This window comes from Hyposmocoma kahamanoa, unplaced genomic scaffold (assembly GCF_003589595.1).
Source record: "Hyposmocoma kahamanoa isolate Upper Pololo Valley unplaced genomic scaffold, ASM358959v1 132, whole genome shotgun sequence".
NCBI lineage: Eukaryota > Metazoa > Arthropoda > Insecta > Lepidoptera > Cosmopterigidae > Hyposmocoma > Hyposmocoma kahamanoa.
The window spans coordinates 526,103-550,015 of NW_020653467.1; the positions used below are offsets into that span (position 1 = coordinate 526,103).

A 23,913-nucleotide genomic window follows, 5' to 3' on the forward strand; every position below is an offset into this window, starting at 1 on the left:
GTCTCCATATATTCCAAAAATATTCTGTATTTGTAATAAAGATAATATCTCTAACAATGGAGTGCTGTTGCATTCGGTGGTGTGGGAAAAACATCAAAACATCTAATTACAAAACAAGTGGAATCACATTTCATCGGTAATTAAATATTAAATATGTAATTTTTCAATTGTCATCTATTATAGCAAAGCTCAAGTTAAACTGGTCCATTTGAAGTGAAACAATTGACGACACCCGTCAACTGTTTCGAATTCGGGCTGGCCAGTGGAGCGCTGTTATCACCGTAATGATTTGGCAGAATAGTTTTCAAACAAATTAAATGACATTTCGTCTCTATTTCTTTATATACTCGATATATGATTAAAATTTTTCCGCACATTGGAGGCGTTTTGTCAGTAGTATTGAGTCTACTATCACTAGAAGTTGTCCTTCACTATTTTAAAATTAGATGCGTATGATAGTGTTACCAATATGTAATATATTAACACGTAAAGTTATAACACGCTTATTGGAGTTATTTCAAATCTTGTTCCTTTTTCTCTGTAGAATGGAGAAAAGAATCAATCGGTAGTAATATCAGGGGAAAGTGGAGCCGGCAAGACGGAGACCACCAAATTTATATTGCAGTATCTATGCGCGGCTGGCGGTCAGGCTTCTTGGGCTGAACAGCAGATTTTAGAAGCCAATACTGTTTTAGAAGCTTTTGGTACGTATTTTAATACTATTGCCGTTGAAATAGTCTTCGATTTTGGCCTATAATAAAAACGGCCACAGTTAATTGATTTTAATCAATTTAATCAAATCAAAACAAATCAGAACTCCCTCTGTGGCTGAACGGTTACCATACAGGACTGCCACGCAGAGGTCCTGGGTTCAATTTCCAGGCCAGGAGAAATGTGTGTATGGCCTACATTTATTTCTCTCGTGAGTTGGGTATAATTTGTGGTTGTCTATGTGTGTGTGTCCATGGCACCCGCGATACAGGGTTTCCCTAATGCGGGGCTATGAGTGTGGGCGTTTGTGTTTTATTTTTTGTAAAACAATTTGAACATGCACTTTCAACTTATCGTGAATATTGTCGCGAATGGCTGCTTACACAGCAGACTCATGCGCTTGGAATGGATTGATATTGATGGGGTTAATTATGCTAAGTTTCCATGTTCTAAAATAAAATATCTTAATTACCTTACCTACACTAAGCCTCGATGTCCTAAAATAAATATTTAATTACGATACTTTCACAAGGTTATGGCAGAATAACAGAGGCCATAACATAACTGGGTTCCTCGCGACCGCTAAGTCATAAACCTTCTTGTCTTGTTAATTAGCACTGTCTTTGATTTTATTATAAAATGTATCACTGTTTTCAAGACAAATACTAACGTAACCATGTCGTCTGTACACCTGTGTTTGAAAAACCCAATATTCAGATTTACACAGTTTGACTCAACTATTCCCAGGTAACGCAAAAACTGTCCGTAACGATAACTCATCGCGCTTCGGCAAATTCGTCGAAGTACGATTAGACAACCGAGGTGGTATAAGAGGCGCTGTGCTTAGGGATTTTCTGCTGGAACGCGCCAGAATCACCGGTCCGTCGCCGCGTGAGACCAACTATCACGTCTTCTATCAGCTTGTTGAGGGAGCTAAGGTAAATAAAGATAATCGTCATGATATATCAGACAAATGAAATGTTATTGCCGAGTATGTGAATTTTCTTACACTTGGTATTAAAGCTATTTTTAAATTACAGCATAATGCGGAATTAAGGCAAACCCTACGTCTTCGTGACGATGTCCAATATAAATACTTACGGCCTGAGGACGAAGAGACGCGGAAGGGCCGCGGGGGGGAGCAGGGCAAGTTGGAAGCGTTACAGCTCGCGCTTACCGTATTGCAAGTGCCGCCGCATATGTGTGAGGGACTGTTTAAAGTACTTGCAGCTATTTTGTGGCTTGGAAATGTTCAATTCCAGGTATGTTAAAAACTGCTGGTATTTCTTAGTTTTCGTACGAATGCCACAACAAGTTTACATCTGGCTGTCAGTTTACTACGTACTTTTTGGATTTGTTAAGCACTGATAGTGGGTTGTACTTTGTATTTTAGCATCCGATCAGGTTTTTTTAGTGCGAGCAATTTATGTCCATACTGTATAATATTGCATACTTTGTCTTTCATAGGATGTAGACGGGGAAAGAACAACTCTAGCGCCTGACGACGCTGAAGCAGTGGATGCAGTTGCAAATTTGCTTGGCCTTCCACCAGAGACGGCTAGAAGAGTTCTGTTGGAGCGACAGATCAACGTTCGAGGGAATGTCACAGATATTCCTTTGCGATTACATGAGGTACCATATTTTTTTTATTTTTTTTTTTATAACATCAAGTGACGGGACGAATAAGTCGTGCGCCTGAAGGTAAGCAACACGCTTGTCCATAACAGTTACAGTGCCACTCAGGGCTTTAATTTCTGAGGGGCACTACCACTGCGTCGGTTCCCCTGAGACATAAGTTGACAAGTCCCATGTACCTGTAATTTCACCAGCACCCTTACCCTTCGAAACCGGAACACAGCAATGGTGACATTACTGCTTGGCGGCAGAAATAGGTAAGGTGGCAGTACTTCCCTGGACGAGCTCTTTCACAAGGAGCTCTACTGCTACTATTGTTTCTTGTCCGTCGTTAATTTGAGTTACAAAAAATCTGACTGCTGTACGAGACATTAAACTGGCTGTACGAATGAAAGCCTCAAGCATTTAAGTGCTTCTTTTTGGTCCAGGCTCGCGAGAACCGTCACGCAATGGCGCGTGCGCTCTACGCTCGTACTTTCGCCTGGCTCGTCAGACACGTTAACAGCTGTTCGACACCAGGCCATGACGCACCTCGAGCTCTTGGCGTACTGGACATTTTCGGCTTCGAGAACTTCACTGCCAACTCGTTGGAACAACTCTGCATCAACTACGCGAACGAGAAATTGCATATGTTCTTTAATAATTACGTTTTTGCTCTGGAACAAGAGATCGTAAGTATCGAGGCTTCTTATCGAGAACTCACCAGTGTGCTTGAGGCCTTTTATTAATTGAGGCAATATTGACAACTCCAGTGCACCTGTTCAAAGTCGAAATTGTTCTTGACCTTGCATGCTCACGCGGGGCCTATGGGAATCTAAACCATATCTTCTTCTTCTGCCTCTCAATTGACCACGATACTTTCCATATCCGAACTCCTGTCAATCAGTGTCCCACTACCCACCTCCGTAACAAGTTTACTGTATTTATGTAACAAAGATGTTTATAATGTACTGGCCTCATTTGTCGAAAATAATATCAATCTTTAATATGTATGCCGATTTATAATAGCTACGCACCTACCCAACCTACCATAATCTTTTTCACCCAAATTCCGCACCTATTCCATAATCTGTAATTCTGCTTTCTCAAACCTTTCATTAGCTAAATGCGAAGGCAAAGCCAATCAATACCAAAAACAAAAAAAATATTTTATTTTCCAAAGTATTTAATTATTATTTTTTATACATGACAAAAGGCAGCCAAATACAAAATAATCATGTATTTTAGTATTAGTTAAAGTGATATGGTAGAAAATATTTTATTGCGCTGATAGCCTCAATAGTGGTAAGCGTTTATTAACAAATGTAATGTCGTCCTATTCAGTACCGCCAAGAAGGAATCGTGTACAACCAAATTCAGTTCACCGATAACAGTTCTTGTCTGGAATTGTTGGAGAAACCACCGAGATGCTTGCTCAAACTGTTGAGTGAACAGTGCCATATGCCAAAGGTAACAATAATATTAAATCTTTATTGCCTCTTCACAAACATCTTCCACTAAAGTAATAATCTTATGGCTAACTTACAAAGAGAAATTGTAATTGAACCCTAAGGTAATCTTAGAGATGAGTAGATCTTCATACGATACGACAACGCAGCATGAAAATCTGAATCATGTACAGCGTGACAGAGGCTTGTTGCATATTAGTGGGAGCTTTATACAGGGTGTAAAAAAAAAGAATCTTCAAAATCGATTCACAACGCGTAACATACATAAAAAAAAATACACTCGCATTGAGAACCTCCTCCTTTTGATGAATTCGGTTAAAAAATAATGGAATAGACAAAATTGTATTACAAATGCAGGAAATTCATTAAAACGTGAAAGTTTAAATTAATGTATACTATATTACTATAAAATAAATAGGATAGAATATTTTCCTTCATGTAGATTATTAATGTACTGCATTCAAAGACTTCAAAAGTAGCTTGCCTCAAGTGGGAATCGACCCCACCAAAAAAAAAATACATGCTCGATTTTTATGACGCCCATCATAAGGGTAAATTATAAGGATTGATTCCTTTTAAGTAAGATATGTCTTAATTTAAAGGAACATTATGAAATTTTACATTTAAGATAATTAATTATAATATGATCGACTGTTGATATTCGTAATTATGAAAAATATGTCTGCTACCTTTGGTTACATTTTTGGGATTAAATTTCATCTCGAAAGTTTAAATACAAAAAGGAATTTGAATGAAGAACGTGTTTTATAGGGATCAGATGGAGCGTACCTAACAAATATACAAAGCGAATTCGGCGACCACCAAAGCTTCGTGAAAGGATCTCGTCGAAAATGGGAAGAAGAATTCGGAGTCAACCATTACGCTGGAGCCGTGACATATAGTGTCCAGGGTTTCGTCGATAAGAACAGAGATACACAGCAGGATGCCTTTATTGATCATCTCAGCAGGTCTGCTAATCCTTTTGTGAGGGAGCTGGCGGACTATGTGCAAGAGTTGGCGCCTCCGGGACAGGTTTGTTGATTGTCTGACCTCAGTGGCTCAACGGTTTGCATTGCGGACGTTGGATGACACGGTCCCGCTTAGACCAATTTAGGAAATGAACGTTCCTAAATTAGTCCTCGGAGTTTTCTGGGAAATGCCTCGGAGTATATTCCATTGCCCTGGTACACATATTACAAGGAATTCACTAGTTATTGGTGTAGTTGACCCTACCTTATCCTTGAGAATGTTCACAGTTGCATGCAACATGTAAAATCTCTGCACTTGATACGTATATAACTGGCTTTCCACAATCAAAAAAGATAATAATACTTACCGAGAAAAAGAGCGCAATATTGCAAATGACCCTTTGTTAGCAGTCGGCACTGAACCATGGAAAATAATAAGAACATACCAGACAAACACACCAATTTCCTGGTCTCAAAACTAGAATATTCCCTTTTTAACTCAGGGGCATTACCCAGATTACCCGAACTGATCACAGTTTTGCAAACCATACAATTGCGAGACGAATATACTTACTTCACAGAGCTATGGTGCGGTATTTGCGGGGAAGCGGGCGCCACGGCCCACATCCCGCAACCACGCGTCTTTTGTGGGACCGAACGCTAAAGTAGACATTTTTCAATACGTTCAGCCAATTTTGCGATAACCGTTGTATGCATTTATAATGGTACACACAAACTATTCTGTGTGCCATGTGAAATAAGTTACGCAACAATATTTTAGATAAATTATTATTTGACCTATTAAGTTAAATTTAAATCACACTCATGTTCACGTTTTCCATTTTTTGACCAAATTGTTCATCCGAATGCGAACATATGACATAATTAAATTTAATATTAGAAAAAACGTCTAAAGATATAGTGTCACGTAAATATTTGGCTGTGCAACACATGTAAATCTTTGTTGCTTATCTATTAATATTAATAAACGATTATAATAACAATCACATTTTTTAAACAACCATGTATATTGCAGCGTAAAACCTTCACGGGTGATCGTATCGCCGAACATCAAATGCGTTGGGCTACAGTAGGGAAGATGTTGTAATACTATGCGAAAAGCAATTTAAATACCTACTTACCTTTCTCATGTTAGTGCCACCGGGAGTCGAGGACCTCCTCTGATAGCGCCCATAGTGCCTAACCGTTGAGCCATAGAAGTCGTCAAAATAATTGTGTTATTTTTACCTTCTGAATATATTTCTACATTGGATAACCTATTTCAGGACATGTCACTGTCGAGTCCAAACTCGACGAGCACAACGCAACGAGGCACGTCGAAAGGGCGACCGACAGTCGTGGACACGTTCAGAGCGCAACTGCAATCGCTTGTCGATATGTTACAAGCTACAGATGTCTGGTAAGAATAATTTCATAAAACAGATTGATCGCTCATATGCCAATATTTTTATTGCAAATGTTAATCCTAATACTTGTTACTAAGGTCCTTTTTTGTCCTGTTTTGCACATTTTGATTACTATTTAGTCAAATGTTTAATGACTACATCTAAATAACATTGTACGAATGATCACACGACGCTATGGTAGCGCCTAATAGGGCTTTCATTCCGGGAATCTCTGCCTCGAAAATTTCGGGAGTCTCGACGATTTTATGGCATTTTCGGGATTCAAGACGATTTTATGGCATTTTCGAGATTAAAGACCAATATCGAGGAGAATATCGAGAGATTTGAGACTAATGTCCTCGTACATTGATTTTGAGTACGCCTTAAAGCAATGTTTAATTGATAAGACACCTTTAACACAATGTACTATGAGTATCTTTTGCTTTGCCAGTATTTGTACAGAACTTAAATATCTGCTAAATCAACATTACATGGATATGGCAACACTGTAGAGTGGAGCTTAATTAATCTTAGTATAACCTGCACAGATTGAAGAACGATAGTAATAAAATCTGGCGCTCTCTAACTGAAACATTAAACACCCTTTATTCCTAATAAGATAGTGAAAATTTCATAAATAACTTTAGCTTTTATAATTTGTGTTAATAAAGAACTCCATTAAAATGCCATAATATTTCGACTACCCAAATGCCTGGCCTGTAAATATGGAAACCTACTTTTGAATTAGTCCGAGAGTCTCGATTTTTTTTTCCCCGGGACACGAAAACGAAGTGAGACCGAAGTACGAAAGTAAGTTACGCAGTACACATGGTTTTCACCACCAGGTACGTACGATGCATAAAGCCGAACGAAGACAAAGAAGCGGGTACGTACAACGATCAGCTGGTACTGGAACAACTGCAGTACTTGGGCATGAACGAAATAGTGAAGATTAGGAGGGATGGTTATCCCGTTCATCTGCCGACGCCGATCTTCCAAGCGCGATATCGGTGTCTGCTGCCGCATCCGAGGCCTAAGAACCCGGATATTGCGTGAGTATCGAAAATTGATTATTTTCATTTAAAAAAGATTTATTCCCCATTTATTATGCAATGTATATTATGTACATACAAAACCTGGTACTAAATATGACCCGAGTAATAGAATCGAATTTTAGGCCCGCTTCAAAAAAAAGCACCTCAGTCTAGTATTAAGTAGTGTGTATCGGTTAAAATTTCACTCAGATCTTGAAATAGATCTTGAGCCGTAGCTCATGTGCTCAGTGGCGTTTGTCAATAAGTGCAAATTTCGGCAACCGTTAATATACAGATGTGGTATTTATTAAAACAGAGACGGACTAAAGTACGATCTTAATATCGATGCTACGCTGCAGCCGCGCCCCTACTAATTTTCAAACAATATTTAGAAGCGCAGCTGCAGCGGTACAGTCGCACCACGCGCGTGCCTCTTTTGCAGACTGGATATTGTGGCATTGTATAACATTAACAGATGCGCTACTGCATCGCTACTATAAGCCTCTAATTTGAAGGCGCCGTTTGTAAGGCTATCAGCGTAAAGGTCATGTTACCCTATCCAGTGAAATTCATATAGAAGTTAATGAGGAATTTCAAATTAGCAATATTAATTTTATGTAGGTAAAGTAATAATATACTAACTATAAATTAAGATAACACTAACCATACTAACACATAGAGTAAGCTGTAAGTAAATAAGTAAAATAATAAACGGTAAGTATTCCATTTATATTGTAAGGAATAAATACAGCCATACTTAAAAAGAAAAATAAACAAAGTAAAATAATATCGTCTGCTTAAAGGTAAAAAATTCAAATACCTTCATTTCGGAATATTCGTCCATAGCACTTTATTTATTTAGTAAATAACATTTTTTTCTAAAACTATTATGCAACCGGGACTAGTGCTCATGAAAAGGATCCTGAACCCTGTTGAACAAACACATGAGTGACGTTTTCCACTAAAATCTCGAAATTATGTGCCTGATATAAGAAAATCATCATCTTTCGGCAGATATTGAGTTTATAGCTTCTTTGTTATTGAGTTTCACCTGCAGAAAGATAGTGATTCTCTTACCATAGCTATATATAACTATAATTTAATTAGACCTTTTATGAAAAATGCCACTTATGTGGTTTTTTTGCCTTTAAACAGATTATAATTTTTTACACATGAAAATAGCATGCATACATATAATAATTATGTACTTTATCATCTAAAGTAACATTGTACAAAAAAATTAAATGTATGTGACTTTACTTTTGCGCTGATAGCTTCAAATACGGGTCTTACATAAATCGGGCCACCGCTGTTTGTTACGGTTGATGTTGATTATACAATGTTAGTACGCAAAAATTGTGTGCATTGCTTCGAAGCATATAGTGAGAATTAAATACGGCATCGTTGGTTTCCTTGCAGAGCAATAATGGCGCTAGTAAATGCCCCGAACAATGACTGGCAAGTCGGTCATACGAAGATATTCATGAGGAGCTCTGTGCACTCGCCGCTTGAGGCTATGAGGACAGCATTGATACAATCATCTGCGTTGCGAATACAGAAGGTATGCTGAACTTTGTTTTCATAACAATTGGATTTGTTGTAGGATCTTCAATACCTCCCATAAAAACAGTAGTAAACCATAAAACCGTAAACTGCCGTATTTATTGCAGTCCTTGGCACCGTGCGCACTATTAAGAAAAGGTACAAATATTTGGGTTTATTTGTATGTAAAAATAAAAAGGGAACACATGTTGTATTTCAAATCAGTAGTACATTTCAGCCAAAGTTCTGCAAATTGATAACAAACTATCTAGAAATGCGCAGATTTGCGAGATTCTAAATTTCAATATGCATCTGTGCAAATAGGCAGCTGTGTAAATACCACTGTAACAGCCACAAAAAGTTCAGCCACTCTTTTCTACATACTTGCTCCTCAAGTAAACAAACCCAGACACTGAATCATTTTGAAATTTTTTTTAAATAGTGTTATTTTCTGCATATTGACTAACATTTTTTGGTACAGTGGTACAAGGGCACCTTAAAGCGACGCCAATATCTCCAATGGCGCAATGCAGTTGTAGTGCTGCAAGCAGCGTGTCGCGGCTGGAAGGAGCGCGCTGCTTTCTTGAGACTTCGCCGTTCCGCTCTTATCTTGCAGCGGTACTTGAGAGGCGCATTTGCCAGGGAAGTCGCTGCGGCTTTGAGAGAGATGAAGAGGGTCAACCAGGAGATCAAGTTGAGGGAAGAAAGGAATAGGTTTGTAAAAATATAACTCGTTAGCATTTTTTGTGATACCATGTGACGGGACGAACAAGTCGTGCGCCTGGTGTTAAGCGACACACCTGTCCATAGCAGTTGCAGTGTCACTCGAGCTTTAAATCGCAAAGATTTGAGGGAGACTGTCAGTGTGCCACGCTTGTCAACCTGGGATATAAGTTGACAAGTCTCATGTGCCTGTAAATTCACCCTTGCCCTTCGAAACCAGAACGCAGTAACTTCTTGACATCTTGTTATTCACGCGTTACCTAGAAAGCAATGTAATTTTTTGCAAAATAGATTAACGACTAGTTTTTCCACCAGTCTTGCCGAAAAAGCCAACCAAGAACGCGTAGAACTGGAAAACATGGCCGACCAGTTACGAGGCCTCACAGCACCTGCAGCAAATCGCGCGGACTCTGTCAACTTGGACAACCTGTTCGACTTCCTCGCGGATGTGCCGACGCAGCGCGGCGCGCCTGACGGACAGCCTGACTCGCATCAACCGACCATCGCCGAGATCGGCGATTCTATGGCGAGACTGGCTGATGATTTGCATCAAGAAGTATGATTGTTAATTATTTATTAACGTTAATTGTTTCAAAAAGCATTTACAAGTGTTTGGAGTTCGAAGTAGGTTCATGCAATTTCTGAAAATTTGGCGGTTTTTTTGTCGCTTGCAAATTTCATTCGATCGGATTATTTCACAGCTGGAACACGTGCTAGCAGCAGAAATGAACGAACTGAGCAAAGAGCGCACAGAATCACAACGCAAGCCGGACGGAGCTCCATCCGAAGCTATTCCACCCTCGCCTCCCTCACTGCTTATCCCTCCCGCGGCTCCCACAATGCCTATTCCACCTTCGCCTCCTTCCTCTCTGCCTATCCCACCTATTGCACCCATGACGTCATCTATGACATCGTCTATCAACGGCATCACGTCGATGACTTCGTCAATGAACGGCTTGTCGACCGCGTCGATGACGCAAGGCATCTCTCCAATGTCCAATGGGGACTCTATGACGTCATCTCTCATACTCCCGCCGCCGCCTCCGCCACCATTAGACATACCAGAGGAGTCACCTATGGCTGTATTCCCGCCGCCGCCGGCGAATACTTTGCCAGAGCCGGCTGGCCCACCGCCGCCACCCCCTAATGCCAATGCCAAAGGTGAGTTTTGTTAGCTCTTACGAATGGTGGTGAATATAAAATCGCTATCCCCGGAGAAGAAAATGATAATTGCAACAAAGTAATATTTCAGGAATAAAAAACATGTTTTGATTGATAATTCTTAAATACTGAACGTAGGTAGATTAATAGTTAGCTTTAAGGAAAGAATATTTTTTGTGCATTCTATATTGTAAATGAAACAGTCGTAAGTTAAGCCAAAATGGAGATATTTCAATAATAAATAATTAGTCAAAATGAATCATCTTCTTGGGTTTATATTGTGGATTATCATTTTATTCTCGTTATGTCCAAGCCGAAAACAAGTTAAACCGTTAGACTTACTTTTTTTTGGAAAGGTCTTTTATTCTGCTGTTACAATGAAACCATGATATGATAATCAACTTTTGCTTTACTTTGCTTTATTATAAGAACAACCCGAACAGTTTGAAACGGGAATAAAATATGATAACTGCGTGTATCGTTACTTCGCGTAATTATTTTTACGAGGACATAAGAAACTTAACTCATTTAGTTTAATATTGTCATATAACCTTATTCTGTGCACTTGGGCATGGGTAGAAAATTTGAATATTATTGTATTAGGAATGAAACTATTTTTCCGGATTTAAATCGCGTATATTTGTTTTTTCAAACAAACCGACGTTTCGGGCCCTTTACAGGTCCCATGCGAATCTCATTCCTATGTATAACAATCGCGAAAACCTAAGAACTCGATATATTATTGTATTATTTTGTTATTCCGTAACTGCTTAAAAATCACGAAAACAATTGAAAAGATGTATTGGTACCTAAAGATCTTCAATATGATATAACACTAAAATTGTATAATGGCAGTTATCTTTTTGTTCTCCGGGGATGGCGAAATATACAACACATACAGACATTGAAACTGAATAGGAAACTCTAAATGCTTCTGACAGTTTTTTTTATAATATCAAGTAACGGGACGAACAAGTCGTGCGCCTGATGGTAAGCTACACGCCTGTCCATAACAGTTGCAGTGCCACTCAGAGCTTTAAATCGCATCGCAAAGATCTGAAGGGCACTGCCACTGCGTCAGGGTGACGGCACCCAGAGACATAAGTTGACAAGGCTGTTGTGCCTGTAATTTTACCAAATTTCTTGAATCAACAAAAATCATGATTTAAATTTTATTTATAACGTATAACCTCTGCCACGAGTTTACATAACCGAATGAATTATTTGACAAATTGTGCAGCGCCTCTAGTGATGGCAAGAATTTCCATATAAGTGCCGAGGTGTATAACTCTTTGCCAGATATAACCCCACCAGAGATGACGAACGGCGTGATACCAAACGGCAAGCTATCAGTCCTGAACGGTCGCCGAAAGGAGCCGATATACGAGTCAGTGATCCCGCGTCCGCCTGGAGCCGAAGCGCCGGCTAAGGAGCCCGCCCCGATATCTCCGCCACCGCCGCCATTGTTGCCAGAGAACAATGGGTAAGTGTCCATGTTACTTTTTGCGCGAATATTAGATACTTAAATGTGTACTCTCATGAGCTGAATACCGACTGCGACTGCAAAAAAGCAGTTTGGATTTTCCATTTTAATGGTGTACTACAGTTATAAGGGGAAAGGAAGGTCAAAGAAAAGATGGGTTTGAGTATGGCAATAACGGCTGATAGCGGAGAGTGGAAGAAAAACACATGTTGTGACAACAGGTCGGACGGACGGTAAACGGTAACCTGTTGAAATTTATTGTAGATTCCCTATGAATGAGCCAGAGAAAATAGAAGCGGAACCCGAGGCTCCTCTACCGCCACTACCCAACAACGTGGCACCGCGATCAATGACTAGCAGCATGACGTCACAGAAGTCTATGCCCACTGGCGGGGCCGCCGCGCCGCAGCACTTAGCCGCGCCCTCGCCACCGCCGCCCGTGCCAATGGACACATGCATGAGCCCGCCGCCGATTGTCAACGGAGATAGTAACGTGAGTCTCCTCTTTTGGATTATATTTTAGCTATCGCTTTAAGACAACATCACACATAATTATGTTTCTCTGATCCCAAAGTAAGTAGCATTTGTGTTATGAAAGTCGGAAAAAACGATGGTGCCACAAACATCCAGACCCGAAACAATATAGAAAAGTTAGGTTTCTACACTGACCCGGCGGGGGATCGAACTCAGGACCTAGAAGATGGGGACACCTTGAAAACTAGTGTGCAAACCACTCGACTCGCTTTCAATTATACATCTATAATAAACTGAGCTAATAGGTGATTAATTTATTTCATGAAATTCGAAAAGTGATTATCAATTCGACCCCTCCTATGTAAAGTATCACTGTCCAAATTACCAAGTTTACAGGGGAGCGTTTTAAAGTTTTGAATTCACTGTAAGAATGATCATCAAATAGACCATCTAAACGATATCTAGGATTTTATAATACTCTGTGACTAACGAGTTCGCCGAATAAAACTGAAAAATGCTAAAGTCACGTGTTATGCTCATTTCAGTGAATTCAGAACTTTAAAACGCTCCCCTGTAAACTTGGCAATTTCGACATACGATATTTTACGTAGCAAGTTTGTAAAACAACTCCATCAACAGAACACGGAACGCAACGCGCGTCGCAAGGAACGTGTGGAGCGACGGCTGCATCAGATGGAGGTAGCAGCTTCCCCACCAACGTCAGCGGTACCGCCAACCACCCCGCCCACCGACGCTGCTAATGATCTTGCAGAGTTCGCCAAATTGTACTTCAACGACCATCCTAGGTCACCTGAAGGTAAGCATTTGTTTGAGTAAATGTGTAGTTTAAGTCAAACTGAGTTATTTACTTTAATTTAGAGCTATGGTCTTATATAGTCAGTCTTTTTTTGAAGACGGAGTAACATATTTGTAGGATTGCCAGTTTTCATAAAATTTTAAATAGTTATGTAGTTGTTATCGATAGTTTTGTCGATAGATTGTGAAAGAAGATAGTTTTGTCAAAAAATACTGAATTGAGAAAGTTACTACGTTCTAATCATTCATTGTTAACGACACCCCCAAAACGACACCCCTGGGGTGTCGTTAACAATAAGCATTTGTTGACGACACCACCGTAATGTTGGGATAACTTATCGCTTAAGAATTTATTATCGAGCTAGTATACTCTCAATGGTTAATAAACATATGCAATTGTATCTTTTTATCTCTTTCTCTAATGCACTGGCTGATAACGTTTATGACGTTCATGAGATAAATTATGTGTCATTTGTGAAGTTAATCAATATATTGACATTTCTAATATTTTCAATAACTTTCGAAGAAAAAGTTAACAATGTCCGAATTCAGATTAATAAATACCAATGGCGGAGTGGCCTTACTTTTAGGCAAGTATAAATATCATAAACATAAAAATTATGCAGATGGATACAGTATATTGGAGATGTTCCTCTCACAAAAAGTTGAAATGCCATGGAACAGTTACTACTAAGGTAGGTATGCTATAGATAGAGGCCACTTCCTACTACATATTTCTTGCTCCTGAAATGAGGAATTGTGTGTTTGCTCTTGTTTCAGGATAAACAAATACATGCATTTGGCAAATTACATACATGTGAGCCAAATGTGCACAAAAATGATGCTCTTAAAATAATGCATGAGCTTAGGGAAACCGTTATAACAAGTGATGAACCCATACCGAAACTTTACAACGATGCAACAAACTCCATCAAAGAGACTGGCTTAGAATTAGTGATACCTATACCCTCATTAAATAATTCAACTAGTTTTTTGTATGGTGCACGGAACAAGAGTTTGGATTTAAAAAAAACGGTATACAAATCTGTCAGTGAAATAGAAATTCCATTGAAATTCCGTGATCAGATTTTAGCAGATTATTGTGACAAGGATGAAAAAGTTCTAGTATTTTGTACTAATAATTGCAGGCAAGCAATAGCAAATGTGACAGAATTTTTTATAGACGGCACTTTTAAAACGTGCCCAACTCCATTTACTCAGATTTTCTCTCTACACGGAGATATTGGCAGCACATTGGATAACACTAATGTTGTACCATTAGTGTTCGCACTAATGACCCACAGGCGGCAGAGTAGTTATTTTAAACTGTTCAGCATGATTAAGTCGCAACTTGCTAAGTGGAATCCTATTAAAGTACATTCTGATTTTGAAATGGCATCAATGAACGCATTAAAAATGTTATTCCCCAATATTGTCTTGAAAGGTTGTTACTTTCACTGGTGCAAAAACATTAACAAAAAAGCAGATAAATTAGGTCATTCAAAAGTTTATGCAGAAAAAAGAATTATAGGGTTAACAAAGGCGTTAGCGTTGCTGCCTTCACAACATATTATCATGGAAGGGTGGCAATTTATAAAGGCGTTGTGTGCAGGCAATATAGAAATGTCACAATTTACAAAATACGTGGAAACTTTTTGGTTGAAGAAACATTCGTTTGATGTGATTAGCGTATTCGGAGAAAGGCATCGCACCAACAACGTGCTTGAGGGATATCATTCAAAATTGAATAAAAACATAAACACCAGCAACAAAACATTGTTACGTCTGTTGAATAAAATTATGCCATACCAAGGGTCAGGATCCATTACAAAACAAAGGAAAAAAAAGCAGATCACTAACGACAATATGATCATGGAAATCCAGATAGGATTAGTGTCTGGAAGTCTCTCAGTAGGCCAAGCCTTGGAGCAATTAAGAAACTAAAGATACTTTTCCTTCACAGGGTATCTATCAGTTTATTTTGTTGCCAACTGATAAAATATTATTATTATATTTTACGTTTTGGTTTATTAACATTCGCTCACTTTGCTATGATGAGTGAATAAATAACGAGTAAGCAAAAACTTTTTGGTTTTGGATCCCAAAAAGTTCATACACTTCGTTGAAAAAAGAGAAAATTGTCACTCGTGTCAGGCGATTCTCGAACATTTGCCATTTGGAAAAAATTGTGAAATCGTTGATTTTTGAATAGTCAAAATAATGTCGAAACGATCCAAACATGTGCTTGAAAATAAAAATGCTGATTTTGACGCTTCCTGTAGTCAAACCTGGGATACTCAAGATACTCAAATGCTCTATGAGCAATATCACGACGTAAATGTTTGTTCTGTTGATGTTAATCCCTCAACTTCACAAAGGGTTCAGAACAAAAAAGAAGTTGGCATTTAATCTGACAATTATAATTGGGGAAAGGACCACAATGTCAGTACACAAACTCCTGAAATGGCTAATGAAGCAAGCCTGAAAGAAGCAAATCGTAATTTCGGAGAATTTATTGGTCAAGAACTTAACAACGTACCTGTCGTAAAAAGAAGACAGATAATGTTTGAAATAATAAGGATTATTGAGCTTCGATCAAATTAAATAAAAATATCTTTACAGGTTCTTTTTATTTTATTAATTATTATGGTATAGGTACGAACATACAGCAGGGTAACAACACTTTTTGTTAGTGGTGTCGTCAACAAATGCTTATTGTTAACGACACCCCAGGGGTGTCGTTTTGGGGGTGTCGTTAACAATGAACGGTTCTAATGATTACTAAATGATTTATTGCCTTCATTCATATTTTTACACTTGGCCTACTAGTATCGAGATCAATTTTTATTCATATACATTTTAACAACCACAGCCGGATTTGATTATCTGTATTGAATTGAAATAAAAAATTTTAAAATATGTCTCCTCTTTGGTTTTTCATAAACATAGTTCTAAATGCAGTGTATGTATATATGAACTTAAAAAAGTTGACAATTTAAATGAACTTGTGCTCCGTAATTGGATGAATCGAGATGGGTCGAGAATGAGTCAAATGAAACAAGTTCGGTTATTTATTCCATAAGCGTGCGCAATATTCAGTCGATAGTAGATTTATCGACTGCAATCACTGGCTGCTCGCAAGCAACACTTTATGCAATGAACCGTCATTTTACTCTGTCTTCAAAAATGACAGACTATAGATAGTGGAACCAAAATACTTCACTCTTAGTTTTTTCTCTGAACACAGGATTTAACGGTAACAATAAAAAAATATATTCTCAGGTACTATAATAGCAACACTGACTCGCAAGAGTAAATCGATGGAGATTCTGACGAAGGAGGAAATGATCATCTACCACAAGGGCAACAACATCCCTACCTCACACATCCAGCTGCACGACCCCGACAGCGTCACTGCTGCTGTTAACCTCTTCAGGGTAAACCTTTTGTGCGCTTGTCTTCTTAGGAATTGTTTAATTAAAAAAAGATGGAATCTTGTCTTGAACGAAATTGTACTTGTTTATTTCAGGATCTTTGTCGGTATATGCGTGGCGAACTGACGGTGGACAAAGAGACTCAAGTGATCCAGTCGATTATAGCCAAAGGTCTAGAGCGGGAAGAACTGCGCGACGAGATATTGGTTCAGTGTGTCAGACAGGCAAGTCTTGCAACAATACTACGGAACGATAGGCTGTATAGCCCTTAGTTACGTCAGTGTAAAAAATCCCAATGTGCGTTTTGTTTGAGCTCTTTAGTTTAAAATCCCATTATTTAATATTTCAGATAACGGAATGTCCTGTGGAAGAATGGGCAGAGCGCGTATGGCTGATCCTTTGCCTGTGCGCCGTGGCGTGGCAGCCGAGCCGCGGGTTGCAGAAGTACTACTGCACGTGGCTGCGGGCGCGCGCGCGGCAGACGCCTGCGCAGCGCTCTGCGCACTGCGCGCAGTGGTGCTTGGACAACTGCAGGGGGGCTGCGCCGAGGCAGCTCCCACCCAGTACTGTCGAGATCGCGGTGCGTTACTTCCTAGTGACTTAACTTGATAGCCATATACATAAGCGCTGTGTATAATAATATATCGGTATCCTATCTATAAATATTTTCTTTTTTAAGTTATGCTTTGGTTGCAGCCCTTTCGCATATCCTTAATTTTTATACTAAGGTTGCCTGGAAAAAATATGCTACATAGCAGTAAGGCCGCCTGTTGAACATTTTACACTTAATTATTAATACATTAACAAACTAGTGGATAATTTCTCATAAAAATAATTGAATATCAATTCAATACAAATTTAAATTTTATGCTTACTACTGTTACTGTTCTATGTTGCCACTGCAAATTTTGCGTGCAATAAGAAATATTTCATTCATTCTTTCATTAGCGAGGACGTTGTACCTTGCCCTTCTGCGTCTCTTGACTAAGACAACGTAATTATTAATCATGAACATTAATCTAGCTCCCGCAGAAAGTTTGAGTCGGTTCCAGCTCGTCATTTCTGTGTTGCGATGCTTTTAAGGTTTGTTGCGGTTACATTTGTCCAACAGGCAATGCGTCGTCTCGGCACCATAGTATGCCGTTTTTTCTTCCTGGACGGACGCACAAAGGCCATCGACGTGCACCCCGCGGACACAGCTGCTGCGGCGGCGGCGCGACTCGCCGACAAGTTAGGACTGGCGCCGCAGTCGCGCGTGGGCTGGGCAGTCTACCAACAGAGAGGGGGCAAGGAGGAACACGTGCGCGCCACGCAGTACTTGTATGACGTCATCGCCGCCTGGGAAATGTGAGTTACTTTGACCCTTTGACTTTTCGCAAGTTTAGAACGCTGATGATCCGTACGGTAGCGTAAAATATTTCTAAACCTTTCTTAAAATGTCTTTTATATCTGGAACATTCTACGTCATTTCCGTTCTCAGTCTAGAACATGACAGTGCATAATCGTTTACAACTTTCTCTAAAGTTCGTGGAATGTACATTTATTTGCCAAGTTTTATTGAAATTGGTTACTGGAAAGTGAGTGAAACCGGATTCATCCCCTAGTTTGCTACCCTTAGAAGTGAATGTTTTCTTCAAATTTAAATGGGACCACTACTGAGGTACCCTCATTCCAACAAAAAATATCATGAAAATCGGTTCACAAATGCCGCAAGTAAAAAGTTATCGCATAATATACATACATACAAAAAAAGAAAAAAACAGTCGAATTGAGAACCTCCTTTTTTTAAAGTCGGTTAAAAATAATATTAATTTATTTGCAACAGGCAACAAGGTCCCGGCGGCGGATCCGCGGACAACAGGTTCGTGTTCAAGCGACGGCTTTTCCGCGGCGGACGCGACTTGCCGCACGACCCCGTCGAAGTCGCCTTGCTGTACGCGCAGGCGGTGCACAGCGTCGTAAAGGTATGTACATAGCTTTTATCATAACGAATGTAATATAATCTGCTACCACACCAATTACCTAGTCTGAAACTATGTACTATGAGTACCAGAAGAACTGAATTCACTCAGGGGCACTACCCAGAACCAATTTAGACAAATTTCCCAAATTGGTCCTGCCGGAAATCGAACGAATCGATCGTATTTAATTTTTTCTTATTTTTTTATAATGTCAAGTTACGGGACATACGGGTCGTGTGCCTGGTAATAAACTACACGCCTGTCCATAACAGTTGCAGTGCCACTCAGAGTTTTTAATCGCAAAGATCTGAGGGTACTGCCACTGCGCCTGAGAATTCCCATTTGCATGTAATTTCGCCAGCACAAGGAGCTCTACTGCTACTAAATAGTGTAGACTCGTTAACGATTTGGCACAAGTGGATTAATTGTTTCTTGTATTTGTTGTTTGCAGATGGACGAGTTTCCGGTATCTGAAAAGGTGGCCCTTCAACTGGCCGGGCTGCAGGCGCAGGTGTCCCTGGGCGAGCCACCACCGAGTCCCCCGCCGCCGCACACGCGAGCCTACTACTCACACCCCGAACAGTTTCTGCCGCAACGCATTGCCAGGGCTCGGCCAGCGCACCAATGGGTCAGTTGCATACTAAATATCGCCATCTTGCAGTGTAATTCAGTTCACCAGTGAATGTAAATCCGACTTGTTTGTACACAGGCTACAATCCTCGCCCAGGCGCATCGTCAATACGGAGCTGGCCGTGCAGAACTGACTGCCAAAGCGCTGTACCTCTCTTGCGTGATGCAGTACCCGCTGTATGGGGTTACGCTCTTCCCTGTCACTTACAAGGGTTATTGGGCGCATGGTAAGTGGATGTTTATTTATTTATGTTGTGTTTTCATGTTTGTATTTATTTTGTCCTTATAATTTTGATTTCGATGCATTTGATATACAATTTGTTAAAGGTCCAAACGTTCTACTCGGAGTGGGCTCTGAAGGCGTAGTGCTGGTCCGACCAGCTGATAAGGTCGTTCTGGCAGAGTATCCGTACAGCAACATCGCGGCGCTGCTCATGGATCCCGTCGACAATGGGCTCACCATCAGTTTGACTCACCATGGACAGCATGATGGCCATCGGTAAGGATGTCAACATACATACATACATACAATATAATATGACAATAAAATAAACTAATCTACACGTATTGCACTTGTCGGTGACGTGTGGCGCAATCTGGTGTCAGGTAACCGGCCGCGGAACCGCCGATATATGACACCCTTCGGCCAAAACTCTTCCTTCATAAAGGCCGTCAGATGTTCGATCGGCACTCTCACCACCAACGAATTAAATTTACGTTTTGGCCGGAATCCAACCGCTCGACTCTCAAGGTGTATTTGGTTTTTAGCCTGATGTAGTCCACTATCTCCTCAGACTTCGTGGAGTAATGTAGTCATTACTACAATTAGTTAACTTTAATATTCCTAGAATCTCTTTTATTGTTATCCATGTTCTGCAAATTACGCCAGAACACATTAGACGCTGGTGCAGGTATTACAATGACAAATTCTAAGAAATCGACATTTTTATTTATCATTGATGAGTTACAAGATAAAAGTGAGAGATATTATATTTGACAGAGGATCCCATGAATAAATTAAAACCTCTGTGACAGCTGGTTTAATTACCGTCTACAATATATTGTTTATTTATTTTCTGATAAGTGTCACCAATTCTTTTCATTTTGGATAGGTGTCCATTGTACATATCCATAATTTGTAACACTTGTACGTATTTTTTTTGTTTACCTTGTTAACCTGGTTTGTTATTAAGTTAATATATTTTCTGTAAGATTTGTATAAGACTTTTCCTGACATCAAGTATATAACCAGAAATGGAGACGAAATGCCTTTTAATTTGTTTGAACACTATTCTGCCAAATTAGACTGCGCTCCGATTGGCCCGCTCGAATTCGAAACAATTGACGGGCGTCGTCAATTGTTTCACTTCAAGTCGAACAGTTTTACTTGAGCTTTGCTATAATGGATGAAAATTGAAAAATTACATATTTAATATTTAATTACCCATGAAATGTGATTCCACTTATTTTGTAATTAGATGTTTTGATGTTTTTTCCACATCACCGAATGCAACAGCACCCCATTGTTTGAGATATTATCTTATACAGAATATTTTTGGAATATACTGAGAAGTACACACAGGTCAGTTGTTGGCGCTGTACTATTTCAGCTTTCTAATTTGTGATTTCAGCGCAAACGAGAATTGATATTTAACAGTGATAGAAGGCCCATTTGCCTAATGAGTTACCAGAGATGGATGGCCTTTATTTCGTCTCCATTTCGGATTATATACTCGATGTTTCCTAAATAAATAAATAAGAATTGGACAAGAGAGAACCTGGACGCCTTATCCACAGATGCATAGTCTTAGAGTCGCCTCAAAAGCATGAGGCGGCCTGGCTGATGGCAGCTTACAACCCCGTCCTGGCCAACGGGCTGGCCGACGAGCCGCCGCGCCGCGCCGCGCCCGCCGCGGAGCGGTCGCGTCTCGCGGGCGCGCTCAAGGGCGCCCGTCGCGCACTCGTCGACTCGGGCATACTGCGCCGGCCTACGGAACAGGCCGCCGGCAACTTCTTGAGGAATACTCTCAGAAGGTATCACATGTTGGTACTTTGCCGATTATGCTGCCTTTCCACCAGATATGCAAGGTAGCATAGCGGTGCGAGGACGTCTAGCGGCGCTGTGAAACGCTGCTATATTTTCCACCAAAGATGTCCGAGGTAGCTAGACGGTGAGAGTACGTGCAGCGGCGCGATGCGGGGATGCGTTACGGACTCTTTTCAGCTATGCACGGGCGGGGTATGGTGTGGTGGGGTGAGCGGTGGCGATATGTCAATGTCAGTCAGTGTCATACTTTCAGTAGCTCTTAGTTGCCTACAGCGTTTTCCATTGAGGGAAAGTACTCTAAATACTGGAGATAGAAATTTTTACTTAAAGGAAACATTCCTTTATTTTTTTAAAGAAATAAAACTGCCTTCATAGATTTTCGAAAATTTGTAGCAACACGCGGCAATCGAACCCGCTTTAATCTGAAAAAAATGCACCCTGCACTTTTATTGCATCGATCGATAGGGTGAATTATAAGAATAAAATCTCTCACAAAATTGGTTAAAGGAAAAAAAACCATGAAATCTTAACGTATTTTAATAAAACGAAAAAAATGGTAATCTAACTAATTAGTGGCTTGAAATGAGCTCCATTTTCTTGGACACACAAATTTAATACTTAACGAATCCATTTTGAGTAACTTTTAAAAACATGTTGTGATGAATTGTATTACAAATCGCGTTCTGATTTGTAATACAATTCATCACAACACCATACCTCAGCCTTCAACTGAGGTATGGTGTTGTGATGAATTGTACAACTCGTTTACACTCGGATAGGATTTAAGGTATCCCTGTCACATTTCAGAAGTCGCTAGCACTTTGTAAATACTATTATGATAAAGACAAAGGCAAGCTTTCAGGGATGTAACTACCTTTTTCTACATACTTGCTACTCAATTATACAGAAACCAAAACCAGAAACAGAACGTTTTGAAAATTTGTTACATAGTGTTACCTCCCGTGTCAGTTTCTACCAACTTGCATTTTCCTGTCGCACAGACTAAGCAAGCACCGTCTCGAAAAAGTGCGTCTAGACATGGCAGCGGAGACGCAAGGCGAGTGTTACAAGGGTTTCCCACCGGGCTACTGGTGTTGGTCGCGCACGTTACCGCACAGCCTCACGAAGCTAAACGAGGCAGAGGAAGTCGCCGCCATGCAGATATTCAAGGTAACACACCATTGACCAAGATATCAATCACCGACTCTCCCCGAGCCTTATAAATTGTATTGGTTTCGCCGACCAAATCACAGGAGTGGGTGCATCCGTTCACTCACGGCTTTTAGGATCTCCTTGCCCTTAAGGTGAATTCCTCGTAACCCCTTTCAGTAAAAGAATAGTGTTAAGGATTCTTCTCTTTTCAAATGTTAACCTGTAAACGTGACAAATTTTAGGATATAATGAGCCACGCGGGTTTGAGTACGAGTGAGGGCGGCAGCACGACGAGCAGCTCGACTAGTCTGGCGAACAACAACAGCGTGGGCAGCGGCAGCGGCGGCGGCGAGGGCGAGGCTGACGACCGCGTCGCACTTGCGCAGGCTCTACTACAGCGCTGTCTGCAGAAAGACTCGTTACTCGTCGAGCTCTACGTCCAGCTTATCAAACAGGTACGTAATGAATATTTAGATCCACTCAGTACCCCGAACAGCAATGTTTGAATATACTTATTTGCCCTCATTGATTTACAATTATATGGACGTCGGGTCCGCGCTAAAAAGTGTCCGAACTTATAGGGCGTTAAAATCGTATACAGAGCGTCATTCACGCTTTAGTCTTCGTTTGTTTCTTCTGACAGCGAAGAAAGCAAAATTAGACAGTACTGCGATGACATTACAATTTAAATTCAACGTTTTAGCTTTTTCATATTCCTTTACATGTCACTACGTTTAAATAGGTTGACTTGGGACATTTTGTTCGTGGTTTTTGTATTAGACCCGTCGTCCATTTATTTTTAAGTCAATGTTTGCCCTTTAATCTTTAGAAACTTTTTTATTACATTCTCGATGTATTTTCAATTTAAACAAAAAAATTGTCTATTTGATTAGACGACAGACCACCCGGAGCCGTCGTCTCGCGTATCGGCGCGGCATTGGGCGCTGCTGTGTTGCGCTGTGGGTGCGGCGCTGCCGCCCAGCAAGCCCGTACGGCGGTTATTGCTGGCTCATTTACGGTATCGCGGCACAGCGCTACACACCGGCGAGGAGGGGAAGTTTGCGCGTCGGGCTGAACAGGTCAGTTGAATTTTACTACATACCAAAATTCTTTGACAGCATGACATCTATACTGAACTTGAACTGCGTTCACTGAGTTCACTGGAACTGCGTTATTTCAGAGTTTGATCCACGTTCATTTAATAGTTTGTACAGAGTTCATTTCAAAGTTTGGAACCGAATTCACTTATTAGTTTAAACGCAGTTCATTTAAAAGTTTGAACAGAGTT

The 23,913-nt window shown here is 40.2% G+C and overlaps 1 protein-coding gene across 1 annotated transcript in view; it reads left to right on the forward strand.

The window, feature by feature from the left end:
* Nucleotides 1-23,913, forward strand: part of LOC113240332 (myosin-I heavy chain) — a 28,839-nt gene that overhangs the window by 838 nt on the left and 4,088 nt on the right. The window contains exons 2-29 of the mRNA XM_026477605.1: nt 545-704; nt 1,459-1,649; nt 1,752-1,973; nt 2,179-2,343; nt 2,775-3,017; nt 3,670-3,795; nt 4,566-4,826; nt 6,049-6,182; nt 7,014-7,220; nt 8,622-8,763; nt 9,226-9,458; nt 9,783-10,023; nt 10,169-10,628; nt 11,928-12,111; nt 12,376-12,604; nt 13,225-13,402; nt 16,684-16,838; nt 16,931-17,059; nt 17,185-17,415; nt 17,947-18,182; nt 18,661-18,799; nt 19,248-19,424; nt 19,506-19,653; nt 19,754-19,925; nt 21,224-21,460; nt 22,475-22,643; nt 22,868-23,080; nt 23,519-23,704. Coding sequence (XP_026333390.1) covers nt 545-704; nt 1,459-1,649; nt 1,752-1,973; nt 2,179-2,343; nt 2,775-3,017; nt 3,670-3,795; nt 4,566-4,826; nt 6,049-6,182; nt 7,014-7,220; nt 8,622-8,763; nt 9,226-9,458; nt 9,783-10,023; nt 10,169-10,628; nt 11,928-12,111; nt 12,376-12,604; nt 13,225-13,402; nt 16,684-16,838; nt 16,931-17,059; nt 17,185-17,415; nt 17,947-18,182; nt 18,661-18,799; nt 19,248-19,424; nt 19,506-19,653; nt 19,754-19,925; nt 21,224-21,460; nt 22,475-22,643; nt 22,868-23,080; nt 23,519-23,704 — 5,568 coding nt within the window. The remainder of the gene's footprint in view (nt 1-544; nt 705-1,458; nt 1,650-1,751; nt 1,974-2,178; nt 2,344-2,774; nt 3,018-3,669; nt 3,796-4,565; nt 4,827-6,048; nt 6,183-7,013; nt 7,221-8,621; nt 8,764-9,225; nt 9,459-9,782; nt 10,024-10,168; nt 10,629-11,927; nt 12,112-12,375; nt 12,605-13,224; nt 13,403-16,683; nt 16,839-16,930; nt 17,060-17,184; nt 17,416-17,946; nt 18,183-18,660; nt 18,800-19,247; nt 19,425-19,505; nt 19,654-19,753; nt 19,926-21,223; nt 21,461-22,474; nt 22,644-22,867; nt 23,081-23,518; nt 23,705-23,913) is intronic.